We start from the raw sequence: 16,205 nt of genomic DNA, 5'->3' as shown, positions 1-16,205 counted from the left end.
CCAGTGTGCAGACAGCCGACTGTCACCTGAACTGGTAGGTTATAGTCACCAAAGGCAGGATCCACAGTCAGACCCTGAGGTGCCGTTACATGACGTGTCTCCCTCGTAGGAAGGCAGGCGTTGCCACAGACCAGACTAGACTCTGTAGCCCATACCCTCACTGGTCCCCGTCTACTGAAGATGCCCTGGGCCATCCCAGCTCACATCCTTGTCTCTCTAATGAGGGATTCAGGGCTTACTCAGCACGCACAGTGCTCAGCGGGGAGCATGTCCTCTTCCCTGGGAGTCAGGCCCAAGCCTCTCAGCACTGCCTCTGCTTTGGACACAGGCAGCTGCCCAGGCCCTGGTGTGCCCTTTCCAGCAATTCTCAGAGAACCGAATTGACTCCAGTGGCCCAAGTTGCCTACCAGCCTAGGACCCCCAGCTACAGGTGGAAGTATCCAGGGCAGCTCCTGGAAAGGTACCACTGTGCTTCTTGGGAACCTCCATCCCAGTATGTGGAAGAAGCTGCTCCTCCTACAGGCGCAGCTATTGCCCTGAACCTGCACACATCTGCTCTCCATGCTCCCCTCCACCTGCCTGCCCACTGAAGTCCCATCCATACACCATGCCTGTTCAAGACCACGCTGGGATGCCTTCCCAGACCCCCAGCTCGGCGCCAGGTACTTGAACTCTGACTGGGGATACAGAAGCCTGACTGGAACCTCCCACCTGTGCCAGCATTGGGTGTCCATCGCCCCCAGTCTCACTGCACCTGTCTGTGGGTGTGTCTTCAGGTACTGCTCAGGATGTGTTCTGCCAAGCTTGTCTAACGACAGAGGCAACACCGCTGGGGTCCCACTGTCCCTCAGTGACCAGAACCTCGCATTCTAATGTCTGGGTGCAGAGGCAGCATCATCTCAGCACCATGGCCAGGGGTACCATCCAGCCAGCTCCTGGCGTCCTGGTGTCTCAGGTTCCCCAAGAACCCACAGTCAGGGCCAAAGTTGACATCATCATCACTGCTCTGGTGTGCTCATCTCTACACTGCACTGGATAAGGGTTTAGTTTACTGTACACAGAGACTGTGCTAAGCAAATGCGGATGTCACTGATTTGATTCTCACAAGAATGTTAAAAATCATTCTCCCAAAGGGAACCCTCCTGCACTGCTGGTGGGAATGTAGTTTGTTGCAGCCATTATGGAAAACAGTATGGAGAGTCCTCAAAAAACTAAAAAGAGACCTATCATATGATCCAGCAATCCTACTCCGGGCATATATCCAGAGGGAACTCTAATTCAAAGAGATACATGCACCCCAATGTTCACAGCAGCACTATATACAATAGCCAAGATATGGAAGCAATCTAAATATCCATCGACAGATGACTGCATAAAGAAGCTGTGGTATATTTATACAATGGAATACTACTCAGCCATAAAAAGAATAAAATAATGCCATTTGCAGCAACATGGATGAACCTGGAGATTGTCATTTTAAGCGAAGTAAACCAGAAAGAGAAAGACAAACATCATATGATATTACTCATATGTGGAATCTAAAAAGAAAAAAAAGGACACTATGAACTCATCTACAAAACAGAAACAGACTCACAGACATAGTAAACAATCTTATGGTTACCGGAGGGAAAGAAGGTGGGAGGGGATAAATTTGGGAGTTTGAGATTTACAAATGTTAGCCACTATGTATAAAAATAGAGTGAAAAAAAGTTTCTTCTGTATAGCACATGGAACCATATTCAATATCTTGTAATAACCTTTAATGAAAAAACAATGCAAAAATATGTATATATATGCATGACTGGGACACTGTGCTGTACACCAGAAACTGATGCGTTGTAATTGACTATATTTCAATAAAATAAAAAAAAATTCTCTCCACTTTATATAAGAGAAAACTGAGTTCAAACAGTTGAGTAACGTGGCCAAGACCTCGGAGATGGTCAGGGTGGCCCTTGGGCTTCAGGCCTGGCTCTGGTTGCTCTGCACCCTGGGCTGAAGGCAACGTGGGCCGAGGATGGTCTGTGTCACCCGGCATGAGCACCTGTCAGCACCACTCTTGCTGTGTATCTCACCACACATGGCTAGGGTGGATAAAGGAATCAAATGGCTTGTCCCAGAGGCCTGCATGGAGGCTGAGATGCTGCTGGGGGTGGGGGTTGGAGACCCTGCCTGCTGAGTGACTGGACTAGGAAAGGCAGGAGACAGGCGACTGTGACCACATCTGAGAATGGTCCTCATGGCCAAGACCCTCACCAACGGGCGAGCACCCCTTGGGCAGCACCTCCTAGGAACCCCAGCTACCTCCCAGCCCAGACCCTGTGGACCGCCAGGGCCCTGTGGTCCCTGGGTGCTGAGTTTCCTGCCTGGAGGCCCCTGCCAAGATGCATACGCTGTACTTCTCCCTATCCAGCCTTGTGGGCAGAAGAACTTCTGCTCCCACTCACCCTCAGTCCTCCCCCAAGGCCCAGCTTCCAGCTCCTTGGGTGTTCCCAGCAAGATCAGTGAAGGGACATGGCAGGTTGAGGAGGGGCCTGGCCAGGTCAGGGGTGGTGTCTGAGAAGCACATGCTGACCGCAGGCCCAGGTTTCCTGCCTGGGAGAAGGGGGCTCTGGAAGCTTGCTGGCTCTGGCTGGCACTCTCCCTTAGCGGGCCAGTCATGGAGCCTGGGGGCCAGAGGATCCTCAGTGTCCCCAGTCCTGCTCTCCATACTACAGACAGACTCCGTTCCCTGCTGCTGCCACCCTGGCCAAGCTGCTGCCTGCCACCATCTCCCCTGAATGGGGATAAGCCTCATCACCCACCCCTGGACTCCGCAACAGAGTGGCCTGCGGAAATAAAGGCCAGGAAATGTGCCGCCAACCCTCAGGGCCCTACCCTCTGAGAATGAAATCCACATTCCTCCTCAGGACCTCCCTGCACCCTCCATCCTCCCCCCACCAGCCCTTGGGGCACCTGCAGGATAGCCCCCATCAGGTACAGCATGGCCTGCCCTCCTTTTATCCTAACAGCCCAGATCCCAGTCCGTTTAAATCAGCACCCATCCTCCACCCTGCTCCATGCCCTCCACTCCACCTGCCTTCTGCCCTCCATGGAAGGCAGCTCAGTGAAGGCAGGGGGTTGCTGGAATGCTCAGTGTCTTTCCCGTGGGCAAGGATGCATCAGCCACTTGTGGGCTGCAGGACTCATGGCAGCATGAAGCCCTGGGTGCCCCGTCCCCTCTCACCTCCCAGCTGCCTGAGACCCGAGGCCAGTGCCACCTGCAGGGCCCCTGGGAGGGGCTGCCTCCCCAGTCCCGAGGCCACATGTGGAAGCTCACCGGGATCTTGAAAGTTTCCACAGAGACCTGGTTCTCCACGGAGTCCGTCGAGGGCCGGCGGGTGCCGGATGAGGAGTAGCTGACCGGGAAGGCCTGGGCGGGCCGGCGGAAGGTCATCTCAGCGGAGGCAATGGGCGGCTTGTGGGCATTCTTGTGGTAGCGGTGGATGCAGAAGGTGGAGAGCAGCACAGACACGATGAAGGAGAAGAGCACGGCCACTGCAATCACCGTGCGGCAGAGCTCATCACACAGCAGGTCTGCGGGCAGGGGGGCTGTGAGAGACCACACTTCGGGAGGGGAGCCCCCCGAATACCTACAGAAGCCAGCGCAGCTCAGCTCTCTAGCCTGCCATGCCCAGGACAGCTGGGAAGTGGCTGCTGTGACAACCTGTGAGCAGCCTGGCAAGCGCTGCTGGTGTGAAGGTATGAGGGTACCCTGCAAACACTCCAATAGCACCGACCCTGAGGCAGGTACTGTTATGCACATTTTCGCCATCAGAGACTGTTAAGACCCCCTTGCGGAAGGGACAGGGTGGCATAGAGTTGAAGCAGCCTGCCTGGAGAGCAGAGGCAGTGCACCCCTGCAGGTGCCATGCACGGAAGCCAGCTCGCCCATGAGGGCTGGCGGGAGGCGTAGATTTTCCTCTTCATTCCCAATATCCTTTGTATTTTCTTTATATAAAGAGGGGAGGAAATGAAAGTGGCTCAGGACCCAGGGCCATGCAATAGCCACCCAAATACCAGAAAAGTATCCCTGGGTTTGGGCAGGAAAGCTCCCCATGTGCTCAGTGGGGCACCTGCCATCCTAGAGGGAGCACCTGGAGGCTCTGGCTGGAGGGTGGGGACCCAGGCGGCCAGTGCCATGGGCCCAGCAGAGGCCCTGCACAGGGACAATCCAAGCAGATGCTGAGTTATTTGGTGGAAGAACTAATTTTCCAGGCCAATCTTTACCATAGAACTTTGGGCCAGAAAGCAGTCTCAGAGGCCCTCACCCAACTCCCTGTCTGCACAGATGGGGGAACCAAGACCCAGAGGGAAGGAAGAAGGTCTCTTGGGTTTCCTTGCCTTCCTGCAATTTCCTCCCTTGAGCGATGGGGCTCAGGGAGGTGGGGATCCCTGCCCACATGGCCCCAGCCAGCTACCGCCCCCACCCGCTCACCCTGGCTGTCTTCCGGCTCACAGAAGCACTTCTTCTCCTCGGGGAAGCAGTTGCAGATGCCGAAGCCAGCTTTAATCCCCCTGCGTTCCCCTGGCTCATGCCCACCGATGATGCTGCCGCTCCCTGGTGACAGACACAACCCACTCAGCAGCCCCCTCAGCCTTCAGTGTGACCTGACCAGCCCAGACCACCAAGATGGGACCGTGAAAGGCCCCTCCCCACCCCATAAGCACCCTCTGGCCCAGGGAGGGCAGTGAGCTCAGAAGTCTGGGTCACCTGGGCAGAAGGCTTAGCAAGACAGGCCCCCAAACCAGTTCCCTGGCCACAGCAGGCGAGAGGAGGAACCCACAGGCTACCCAGGGCCCTAGGTGAGGTCCACAAATGGTTACTTTTCAGGAGCAGAGAAGGGGCTGCAGGGGCAGCTGGGAGCCAGTGGAATGGGGGGGTAGGGGGCTGCACCCCTTGAGTTGGCCAGGGTGACACCGGAAGTGTGAGTCAGGCCACCAGGCTTGTTTGGGGAAAGGAGAACCCTTTATTCAAATAAAATGTTAGAAAAAGCCTCAGCACATGAAACCGAGGTGCGCAGCTGGTCTGGCTGAAGTGTAGGTAGGAGCCCAAGTCTCTTTAGCTCGGCACCCCCACTCATCCCAGGCTGTCCCCGCTCAGGTTAAACACGCAGGCTCAATGGGCTGCTTACGGAGGCAGTCCTGGGGGCAGATGTTGGCATCTTTGCTCTCCACGGCATCACAGTGGCCATCGGGGCAGGTCTTGATGCTGGGGGAGCAGGTGGAGAAGTTCCTGGTGATCCCTACGACACACAGCAAGCAGGTTACCACCACTGGGAGCACCTGCCCCGGTTGGACTGCCAGAGCCAGGAGGGCTGCACCTGAGGGTCTCCCAGGCACACCCTGCCCCACCAAGGAGGAGCAAACTGAGGCTGAGCAGGAAAAAAAAAAAAGAACCCACACACAGAGCCCTGCCAGCAGGGGCATCCCTGAGGAGAGCTGGGGGGTCCAGAGTGTACAGGGCAGCCCAGGCGGTGAGGGCCTGAGGGATGGGAGAGTCCCAGGGGTGTGCCTGGCCTCACGGCAAATAGGCCGGAAGAGACCAGACGAGGCTAGGACCCTCTCAAGGCCGCACCATGCATGGGACCCTCATAAGGGTGGGTGTGGCTGGGAGCCAGCTGCTGTCCATGCCCAAGCCTGTCAGGCGCCCCCTGCTTGGGGCCACCCTCCCTGGGCTGGGACTGCCCAGGTGGAGGCTCTCTGTCCCCTGCACATCCCAACTTTGGCCCAGACCTTCCCAAGCCCAGAGTGAGTCCAGCCTCAGGCATCTGTGATCTCACAGCGATACACAGCCTGAACGTTCTCATGACACCCACTCCCGGCACTCACGTCCACCCGCTCCCAGCACTCACGTCCACCCGCTCCTGGCATCAGGTGCCATCACAGGGGACAAGGCGTTGGGGAACAGACTCAGAGTGGGGGAGCATCACAGAGGCTGGCAGGGCCGGCACAGACCCCATTTCCACTCAGCCATTATCACCCCTTTCCCTCGCTCTGCGCGGGGCCTACCTTTGCCGTCTCCTTGTCTCCACTCGCACCTGCCCGTCAGAGAGCCCAGGCCACCGCATTCCTCACACTCGGGCCGCCTCTTGCTGACCGCGCAGGACAAGGGGCAGCCTGGCTCCTCAGCCATGTCTGGGGATGGAAGAAAGCAGGTCACAGGGGGCCAGCCTGCGCCCGGTGTCCAGCCAGCACCCACGCGTGGGGGCAGCACTGGCTGAGCTGCCCCAACGGGTTGAGCCCAGAGGGGAGGGAGTGACTAAGCACCAGGGTGCAGGGCAGCGATGGGGCCTGCTGGGGATAGGGGTGGCACCACAGTCACAAAGCGGGCTCAGCTACTGGGTTAAGTCTGGAGGGAGGGTGCGAGGTGGCCAGACTCAGCCAATGACACACAAGACGCCCAGTTAATCCTGAACTTCAGATAATAGTCAATATGTGCTTCATGTTAAGTATGTCCCTAATATCTTGGTGACATACTTGTAAGTTTGTTTTCTAAGAGACCCTGCAAAGGTTGCATGGGACATACTTATACCAAAAAAATTGCTTGCTGTTTACCTGAAATTCACATTTAACCAGGGCCCCCTATGTTTCTGGTCCACGTCTAGAGCGCGTTGCCAGCGGTGATGGAGAGTAATGACCATTCACAATGCAGTCACTCTGGGCTAAATGGTTTCTCATCTTACAGGGAAGGAGGCTGAAGCTCAGGGAAGCTGCCAGTTTGTGAGGGGGAGCAGGACCAGGCCCCTTCTGTGTGGGAAAAGCCTGAGGCTCTATCCTGCCCTGTCCACCCCCACCCTCCACGCAGCCCTGGCACTCACATGTCCCCTCCACGGTGACGAACAGGGCGGCCTGGGCTTGCCTGCGGGTCGGCCGGTCAATGGCCATCACCGTGTACTGGAGTTGGGTGCACTCGGGGCGCTGCAGGACCTCGGTGTCATTCACAAACAGGGTGCCCGTGGTGTCCTCGGCCGAGGTGACCATCCCCAGCGCGCTGCAGTTGGCACTGGGTAACTGCAGCTTGTACTGCACGTGGATGCCGCTGAACTCCTGGCAGTTTTCCACACAGACTTTCCCAATCTAGGCATGGGACCCAGGGAATGCCTTAGCTGGGTGGCTGGAGGGGGACCCTAGCAGCCTGAGTCCCAGAAGTCTCCTATTCAGCCCAGGGATGGCAGCCTCCCTGAACTCCCCATCCTCCATGGCCTGGGAACTTGCAGACCCATCTGCCTGCCTGGCCCTACCTTGCCCAGGCCATCACATCACCGTCCACCCTTGCTGCTGGGAGCTGAAGGTGTAAGAACCCGGGGAACCCAGCTTTGATTTAGTTGCTGGCCCTCCCGGAAGATGCTGACTCGTTCAGGCACAAAGGCTGCCCGGATGCCTCCTATACACCTCCCTCTCTTCTTTGGGCCAGCCCAGTTTTCCTCTAAGAACTGCCAGTTCCCATCCTCAGCGCATGTGGCTGGGGTGGTCCAGTCCCTGCCCAGGTCACCTGCCTGGTTAGTCAGAGTACGGCACCCAGGGTCACTTGATTCACACACCACAGTTATTTGTCCCACATGGGACCCGGGGGCCATGCTGGAACTTGGGCTGGAACCCCTGAGAAAGAGGGGATGCTAGGCTGGCAGCTACAGACACTGGGGCCAGGAACCAGGCAGTTGAACTCTCTTTTTCACCCCTCAGCCACTCGAGTTACAGTTAGGGTTGCAGTGGCTAGGAACCAGGAGCTGTGACTAGTCAAGGCTGAGGTCTGGGGGGCCTGGTTTAGGGGAGGAAGGCAGGGCCCTGCCTGCAGACACATACCAGACCCTTGCTCAGCCCTGCTCAGGCCCAGGGCAGAGCCAGGCTCCCCCAAGGCCATGCCTGACACAACAAATACACCTCCCAGTCTCCAAGCACTTCCCCATACAAAGGGGGCTCAATTCCACTCTCTCCTGTGATCCTCAAAATTGCCCAAGGTCACTATCCTCAATTTACTGTTATAAAAACTGAGGAGAGGGTGAGAGACCACAGTGAGTCTGAGGCTGGACTGGGACTCAGGTCTCTGTGGTCTCCTGAGTCTGTCGGAGCACAGATGACCCACCTCCAGCAATGCCTGGTCCCCTTGGCCCCCCAGACACCCCTCAGGCCCCTCTGCTTTGTCACCTCCCACCATCCTTGACCCCTGACTCCATGAAAGGCCTGGGGGTAGGTGGCAGATCAGGGAGCTTGGATGTGTTCAAGGGTGGGGTTCTTTATGTGCTGGACCCGGGTGGCTGCCAGGAGTGGAGGGGGGCATGGGAATCAACTGCAGAAACTGGCAAAAGCCTTGGGACAGTAGGAGATGGCTTTAAACAGGACATTCTAAAGAGGATGTAGCCACAGCTGCTCTACTAGAGAATGCAGTATGTTAAGTCACATGAATCCTCTGATTGCAAGTAAACTTTAAAAAGTGCTGAAGAGAAACATTTGAGAAAGAACTGCACCAAAATGCTAAACACTGATTGATATGGGAAGAAAAGATCACTCTGTCTAGCCCTTACCTTCTTTGGCGAATACTTATTACTTTCATTTTTTCTACTTCTAATCATTATTTTCCAACGACAAATGCAAAACAAGTTCCAGCAAAGGTAACTTGCAAGAAAAGTAAAAGGTAGAAGCGCTCGCTGTCTTTCCCTGCAGAGGGCGCCACCGTTCACCGCTGCCTGTACCTGCACCCTTGCAAATTTTCAGCAGTGAAGACGTTTTTGAACACACGGAGCCACGTGAGACCAATATTTCTGCAAACCATTCTTCACTTAATTCACCAGGAATGTCTTTCCAAGCCAGCATACATAGATTTACCTGGCTCTGCTCTTACATTAGTGCAACATGCGCTTTAAAGATACCAAGGAAGGAGAGGGCAAAGAAGGGGGCCCACGGAGCCCACCAGCCCTGCTCGCGACTGTCCCACTTTCCACGGCCCCAGCCTCCCTGGCTCTGGGGCACTCCATGTACTACTTAGCTCACGGAGTTGGTGGTGTCCGCCCCTAGCCCTGCTTGAAATCTGCTAAAGGGAGCACCCCACCTCTGGAGTCCCCCACCCCTCCATGCCCTTCCCCAGGCAGGCAGCAGGTCGTGGGCTCACCTGGGCGAAGCGGCGAGCCCGCCTGCTCACGGTGAAGGAGTAGTCGCTGGGCAGATGCAGGCTGACAGGCAGCACCGACACGTTGAAGTGGAGGAGGAGGATGCCCTCCCCGGGGCCCTGGAAGTCCGAGTCGTTGACCAGTACAGCCAGCTGCACAGCACGGCTCTCTGAGATGGGGACGCTCCGGTTGAGAACCAGCCCTGTGGGTGGGGGCACAGTGATGATGGGAGGGTCCCTGCGGGTGAGGACCACTGTCCCTCACCACTGCATGCGTCTTCCCAAACACATTCCCTGCACACACACACGTGCACATGTGCAAACACGTACTTTCATCTACACGGTGCACAGTTAACAAACCTGGCAAGAGGCACTAAGTTAGAACTATCACATGTTAGTTACTGTGCTGAGTTGGAAGCCCAGAAGGCCCTTCTCAGCTGGGACATAACGTGTGTATGTGGTATGTGTTTTGGTGGGGAATACACACGGTAAAGACCTGTCACCACAGAGGCCCACCCTGGGAAGATGTGCTGGCCCCTCCAGTTCCCCCAGAAAACTTCTCTCAACAGCAGCAGCCTCCAGTGGACCCCTGGACTCTGCAGGCCTCCAGCCCCTGGGAGTTTGCACACTTTTGTGCACCTCCTGTGGGCTGAGGCTATGGTTCTAGTTTAGACCGAAGGAGGGGCTCTGGTGCACAGTGTAGATGAAAGTGTGAGTGTGCCAGAGCAAGGATGACATTTTCCCTCATGTAGGACAAAGGCCTTTCAAGGCTTGGTGGGGGCAAGGAGGATGAGAAACAGATAGGCTCATTCCAGGCACAAAGGAGTAAAGGCACAAGCGATCCTGGGTTTCCATGGAAGCAGATCCCCCAACAAGGATCCAAGTCCAAGTGGGGTATTTGAAAGGTGATCCTAGAAAACATGGGCAGGAGGGGAGGGGAGGGAGGCAGGGAGGCTTGGCAGCTCAGGAGGATGTCCTGTCCTGCAGGTGAGCACCGTGGGACCTGGAGGTGAGCACCGTGGGACCTGGAGCTAAGCCTGCAGGTGGGTGCATTCCAGGAGCCAGACAGGACAATCACCTCAGAACCCCCCAACACCCGGGCATGGAGCTGCTATCGTACACCAACTCCTGTTCATAGAGAGGTTCTGAGGGGGGAGGGGGCAATAATCCCTGGGCACTCGGGCACCTGGGAGGTGGCAAAGCAGGTGCCAGGGGCCAGAGGAAGACTCTAGGTGATGGTTAGCATGGGGAGGTGTGGTGGGGTCCCGCCAGCGTTGGTCACGGGGCAGTTCAGGGAGAGAGGACAGCCTGTGAAAACCCAAGGAGGCTGAGGTAGGACCAGCAGAGACAAGGAAGGGCTGGGAGGAGGGATGGCAGGGACGGCTGCCAGGGGCTCAGAGGACCAGGACAGGTGTCTGTGTAGGCAGGGTGCTGCCCAGCCCAAGAAGAGTGGGCCACCGGTTCCCTAGGGGGCCCAGCCAGGCCACACCTGGCCTCTCTTACTGTAGTCATGCACGGTTGCGCGCACAAAGCTGCCGTTGGCCTGGGCCAAGGTCTCGTTGGGTGAGTGCTCTACTCGGAAGGTCTGGAGGGCCCAGGCGTCCCCGGGGAGCAGCGTGCTTGTGTACCGTCTCAGGAGCTCCCCGGATGCTGGCACCACGTCTGCATCGAAGACACGTAGTGTGGCCACCACTGTGCCCTGCAGAAAATGGGGGCATAGTGCCAATCAGAGCTGCTAAAGCCAGAGACTGTGGAGGGGGCAGGTACTCCACAGATGGACAGACTGACCTGGGTTCAAGTTCTCGTGGGGCCCCTAGCCAGCCTGGCCGAGTTACCCTTCCTGGGCCACTGTGCCTCACCTGTGCAACAGGTGTGAGAGGCATCTACAGAGTTCCCATAAGAATGGATTAGAGCAGATGCCCTGGGGCTCTGCTGAAGACCTCATCCACGTGCCCATAAAGCAGAGCAGTGGCACCTCCACTACCCCCTGAGGAAGCAGGGCCCCACAGGGTGGAGGAGTTAGCTCACTGTCATAGAGAGTCATGGCAGAGCTGGGATCTACACCCAGGTGTCCACCAGAATGCTCTCCTTTAAGCATCCTCTGTCCACCAGGCTGGAGAGGGGCCAGAGGAAGGTTCTGAGCTGTCACAGGGCTTCTCTGCTCTCACTGCTAACCAAGACTCTCCAATGTCACCACAAGGTGACCCTGCCAGGCTCATGAGACATTTCACTACGAGATGTGCTTTCCTCCAGCCCACCCGTCTACTAAACCTGCTCCTGGAGTGCCCAGAGAAGCAGGCAATGACAACATACTATGTCCCCGTCCTGCCATTGCTCCCGCTGGCTGGCTATAGCTGCAGGACAGCCCGATGCCCAGCAGGTGGCAGCCACGCTCCACCTGCGCCGACCAGAGTAGGGCGGGGCCGCGATGGGCGGGGCGGCGCAGGGAGATCCCTGCCGGATCCGCTTGCTTATCTTTCTCCACTCCCGGGTATCCTCCATGAATTTCAGTGGCCCTTCCTTGAGGGGCTGACAGCCCGTGGAAGAGCGTGCCCTTCCGGGAGATGTCCTCTCCCCCTCCTCCCGGCAGTGCGCCCCGCCTGCGCAGCGGCACAGCTGCGCCCCTCAGATGTGAGACCTGGGGACTCTCCCGCAGCGTCAGACACAGGCTGGGCACCCAGGGCCTCCAGCCTCCCAAGACAGGGGCCAGCTGGGTGCCGGCGGGGCTGGCCACCTCTCTCCTCCTTAGCTGTCCTGGAGGGCGACAGAAAACCCCGACAGACTGAGGGACAGATGGAAGACGAATAACTAGACGACTGGTCAGCCGCAAGTCTGGATTTACAGCTAAGCCGACCAAGGAATAAATGGCGGATGGAGAGACCTAGACAAGAACAGACAAGACGACAGACGGCAGACAAGCACATGGGCAGGCGGATAGGCACCTCCTTCCGCTTGAACTCCACTACTGCGCTGGCGGTGTCGACGCCCCCGAGGAAGGTGGGCGCTGAGTCGTCCTCGTCGTACACAGTCACGGGGAAGGGCACCATCACCTCCTCGTCGCGCGCGCCGACGCGCACGGTGCACACGGCCACCAGCTCATACTTCTCCCGCTGCTCGCGGTCCAGGGCCCAGCGCGTGCTCACTTCCAGGCTGTCCGGAGCGCAGCGGAAGGGCAGGCTCTCACCTGTGCACCAAGCAGACCAGGGACCCCGGGATGACCCTCGGGCTGGGGAAAGGGTGAGCTGCCTTCCTCGGGGGCCCGCCAGGAGTGGCGGCACGGGAAGCGGCTCTGTGGGCAGGGCTGGGGTGCATGCTGGCTCCGGGCCCTGCGCTACTACTTCTCCTCAGCTCCACAGTGGGGCAGTTTGCAGTGAAGACTGCATTGAGCTTCACTGTGGCTGCAGCCTTTACTAGTGCTGCTAGGGAGGGGCAGGACCTGGTGGCCTCCATCAGGTCCTCATCCTGATCACCTAGGGAGGGCTGGCACCAGCTCAGCCAGGCTGCAGGCCGAGATTCAGCTCCCAGCATTTGCTGGTTTTTGAAAAAAAGTTGGGAATTGTTTTTTTAATTATGGAAGCAATATGTGCTCATTTTAGTGAATGTGAAGAATAAAGCCACCATTCCATCACTTAAAAGCAAACACAGTGGACATCTGGTATGATTTTATGATAACATAAATATTTAATATTTATGACTGGTTCCAATCCCTGCCCTAAACACCTTTTGGCTGTGTGGCCCAAAGCTGGTCATTCTATCTCTCTGTGCCTGTTTCCTCACCAGAAGATGAGATGACAAGGGCTAAAGTGTCTGTTCTTCTCCAGCAGTGTATTCAGTGACTCACGTATATTCCCACAAACCAGGGAGGCGGGAGCCAGTAACAACAACACACTCTTCAACCCAAGCCTGTCCTGGAATTCATCCTGTAGAAAGGGGAAACGCTGAAGGCTTGAGGGTCAACACCGACCACCCCACAGTCAACCACAGGAGGGTCACATCAAGTCCACTCGGTGGGAAATCACATCAGGGAATCAAACGTGTGGCAAGTGCTTATCATATAATGTTTCCCTCTATTGTTTATGGTTATAAAAAACGCTCAGCAAAATTTAACTATAAAAATTTTAGGGAAAAAGGGCAGCACGCTAAACCATGTGCTTTGCGGGCAATCATGCACAAAAACATGGCTGCTGCAGGGCAAGTGGAAGGATGCTTGGGGGGCCTGAGTGACTACTTTTCTTTCTTTATTGAGATCTTTAACATTATCACCGTGTGTGTGCCATCAACCTGGCATGAATCCAGGTTCTACTTACTAGCAGTCCAGTTAGTAAGTGTCCCTTTTCAGTCCCAGTTCCTTGCCTTTAAATGGCTTAATGGCACCTCACGCGTGGCCGCTCAGCTGCCTTCTCTCATCTCTGCTGGGATCCAGCTCCCCAACCCCCGCGCTCTTGGCCTCCCCAGAGCCATCTGGTGGCAAGGTTCACTGCCCTTGCAGCTGCTCAGGCAGAATCCTGGAATCCCTGCTTGGTCCCCTCTTACTTTCAACATCCACATCCAACTCCCTGGAAAATCCTGCTTGATCTTCCTTCAGAACACACCCAGAACCTGCCTGCTTCTGGTTGCCCAATGGCTTTCATCCTCATCCCTGTCTTCATCCTCTTGTTCAAAAACTTCTCCTGTAGCCTCCTGTTTCCCCGCTTCCCCCCTATACCACTCACCCCCAAATCATTTCTAACACAGCAGCCAGACTGATCTTTTAAAGGTTAAGTCAGGTCCTGTCAATGACCCTCCTCATTCACCTTCCATGACTCCCCAGTTCCTCACCTGGAAGCCCCTTCCCAGGAACTTCTTGGCCCTCAGCAGCCTCCACTCTCCCACTGTTCACTGTACTCCAGCTACACAGGGGTCCCACCTCCGTGCTCTCAAGGGGCTCACCCTGATTGCCTGGTACCCTCCTGCCTTTGCTGTAGTTCCCTCTTTCCCCGCCACCTGACTTGGGACAGCGACCTCCACCACCCCCGCCTTCTCAGCTTTATTTCCCACCGAGTCCCTTCAGAGGCCACTCGATTCCCTTAGCATGTGTGTGGTCTCCATTTCCCATGGGAAAGGAGGCTCCAGGCAGGCGGGATTCTGCTCTGATTTGTTCACTGTCACATCCTTGGTCCCTGGAACACTGCCTGGCCATGGCACGCATACAAGAGATACTTCTGGACTTCTGAATGAGCAGATGATGTGCTGGTAGAGACTAACCAGGAAGGCTCGGGTCGAGAGACTGCAGCGCCGTGCCTGGCACTCACCTCCCAGGAGCCTGTAGGCCACGCTGACATTGGGGCAGAGGAACTGCACAGGCAGCAGGCGGAACTGGTGGAAGGTGCCAGGAGGCCTGTTTTCCCTAATGCGGAAGGACAGGCCTGTCTCGGGGAAGCAGAGCTCCCGGGGTTTGAGGGCGCCACAAGCTGGAAAGGAGGCGTTGATGAAGGAGAAGTACACTCGGGCACAGCCCGGCCACTGACACTCGCCCTCGCGAAGGGACGCTGGTGACAGGAAGACCTGGAGGTAGACGGTGAGCAGAGGGAAGCCGCCGTCTGCAGAGAGAGAAGAAGTCACTGGGGGTGTCGCCAGCCAGGAGGTGGGGCACAGAGCCCGGAGGGGGCAGGAGCAGCTGGGCTGGTGGATCCCAGTCCTCACCAAGGTCCACAGGGCTCTGCCAGGCTCTCTGCCCTGGTCTGCCACCTCCCCCTCGCCCCCTACTGCCCTGGACCTGGGGTCCGCCTGCCTCAGGGCCCTGAACTCCTGTTCCCTCAGCCTGGGTGGGGGGTGCTTCCCAGGCCCACCTCTCTTGTTACTCGGGTCACAGCTCAAATGCCTTTCTGCAAGGAGGTGTCCTGAGCCCTGGGCCTAGCACCAGATGGAGCACTTCCCGGGGCGAGGGGGTTCCTGCCACAAGTGGGGACCCTCCGAGGAGTTTCATTGTGGACGCCTCTGCAGAGACACAGAATTCCCTAGAAGCTAGGGAGGAGATTTCTGGCAAGTTCCATCATGGAGGCACCACAGCGACTCCCCCTCCAACAGGCCTGGATCTCAGCTGGGCGGGGGCCTCTTCCTGGGCCCTCCCTCCCAGTCCTAGGGAAGCGGCTGCCTCACACATCTGCGCTTCCCACATTCATTAGTTCTCTGTGCTTCGTACTAGCCTCTCCATTCCTCCAGTGTCCCGCTGTAGTTAATAATTCTCCATACAAACTTTCCCTGTCAAATTACTGTGATTTCTCTCCTGACTGGGACCTAACAGGTGCCTGAGGCTGCTCTCCAATCATGAATGGGACAGGCCTCCTATTAACTCCGACCCTTAGCAAATTCCACTCTGGCCTCCACACCAGTGACCCTGGTTCTTCAACTCCCCACTAGGGGCTTGCAATGAAGAAGGTGGCAACTAAGTATGTGCGGAACCAAGACCCATCTCCAGGAGCCAACTGGGGAGCCCTGGGAGGGGCATCTTTACTTGGGGACCCTGGCTTTATTGGCAGATGGGTACGGTCATTCTGTCCCTGCTGAGCAGGGCCACCTTCTCTGCATTCGCAGGCATGCCACCTGCCTCTGCTCAGCACATGGGAGCTCAGGGCTGGGGTGAGGCTCTATTGACGCCAGGTCTCTGGAGGAGGCGCTCAGAGCAGGGAGCTACTGGGTGTGCGATCACCATGTTGTGCCATGAGTCAAAACTCTGCTCCACAGCCCTCCTCCACCCAGGTACCAAGGTCACACGTGGCCTTCACTGTAGTTCGGACCCCTGCTCTGTGGAGCTGGCTGGGCCCTCCTCCTGCTCCACTTTGCTCCCTGGGACCAGGCCCAAGTCCCCACCAGGTGCCAAGGGCAGCTTGCTGCTGATGGGGAGCACGCTATCTGTGGGAACTGCTGCTTCTCCAGCAAGTTCCAGATCATCTGCTAAATCAGGATCTTGGGGGTATTTATAGCCCCTCTTAAGTCCTCTCTCACAATCCCAAAGCCTTGTTAACCCAACTGGAAAAGGCATCTGGATCCAGCCTGGAGAGAGCACCCAAGTCCTTCACGT

General features: G+C 56.9%; 1 protein-coding gene across 2 annotated transcripts in view; it reads right to left on the bottom strand.

Moving 5' to 3' along the window:
* The window catches only part of RET (ret proto-oncogene), a 54,572-nt gene that overhangs the window by 12,833 nt on the left and 25,534 nt on the right, over positions 1-16,205 (bottom strand). For both annotated transcript variants that reach the window (XM_064487916.1, XM_031460899.2), the window contains exons 3-11: positions 14,437-14,724; positions 12,088-12,329; positions 10,649-10,844; positions 9,149-9,348; positions 6,861-7,119; positions 6,052-6,177; positions 5,175-5,285; positions 4,478-4,600; positions 3,320-3,576 (exon numbers count right to left, since the gene is read on the bottom strand). In XM_064487916.1, the coding sequence (XP_064343986.1) occupies positions 3,320-3,576; positions 4,478-4,600; positions 5,175-5,285; positions 6,052-6,177; positions 6,861-7,119; positions 9,149-9,348; positions 10,649-10,844; positions 12,088-12,329; positions 14,437-14,724 (1,802 nt within the window). The remainder of the gene's footprint in view (positions 1-3,319; positions 3,577-4,477; positions 4,601-5,174; positions 5,286-6,051; positions 6,178-6,860; positions 7,120-9,148; positions 9,349-10,648; positions 10,845-12,087; positions 12,330-14,436; positions 14,725-16,205) is intronic.

The sequence above is a fragment of the Camelus dromedarius genome, chromosome 8, assembly GCF_036321535.1.
Source record: "Camelus dromedarius isolate mCamDro1 chromosome 8, mCamDro1.pat, whole genome shotgun sequence".
Lineage (NCBI taxonomy): Eukaryota > Metazoa > Chordata > Mammalia > Artiodactyla > Camelidae > Camelus > Camelus dromedarius.
This window is presented reverse-complemented; position numbering and strand designations above follow the sequence as displayed.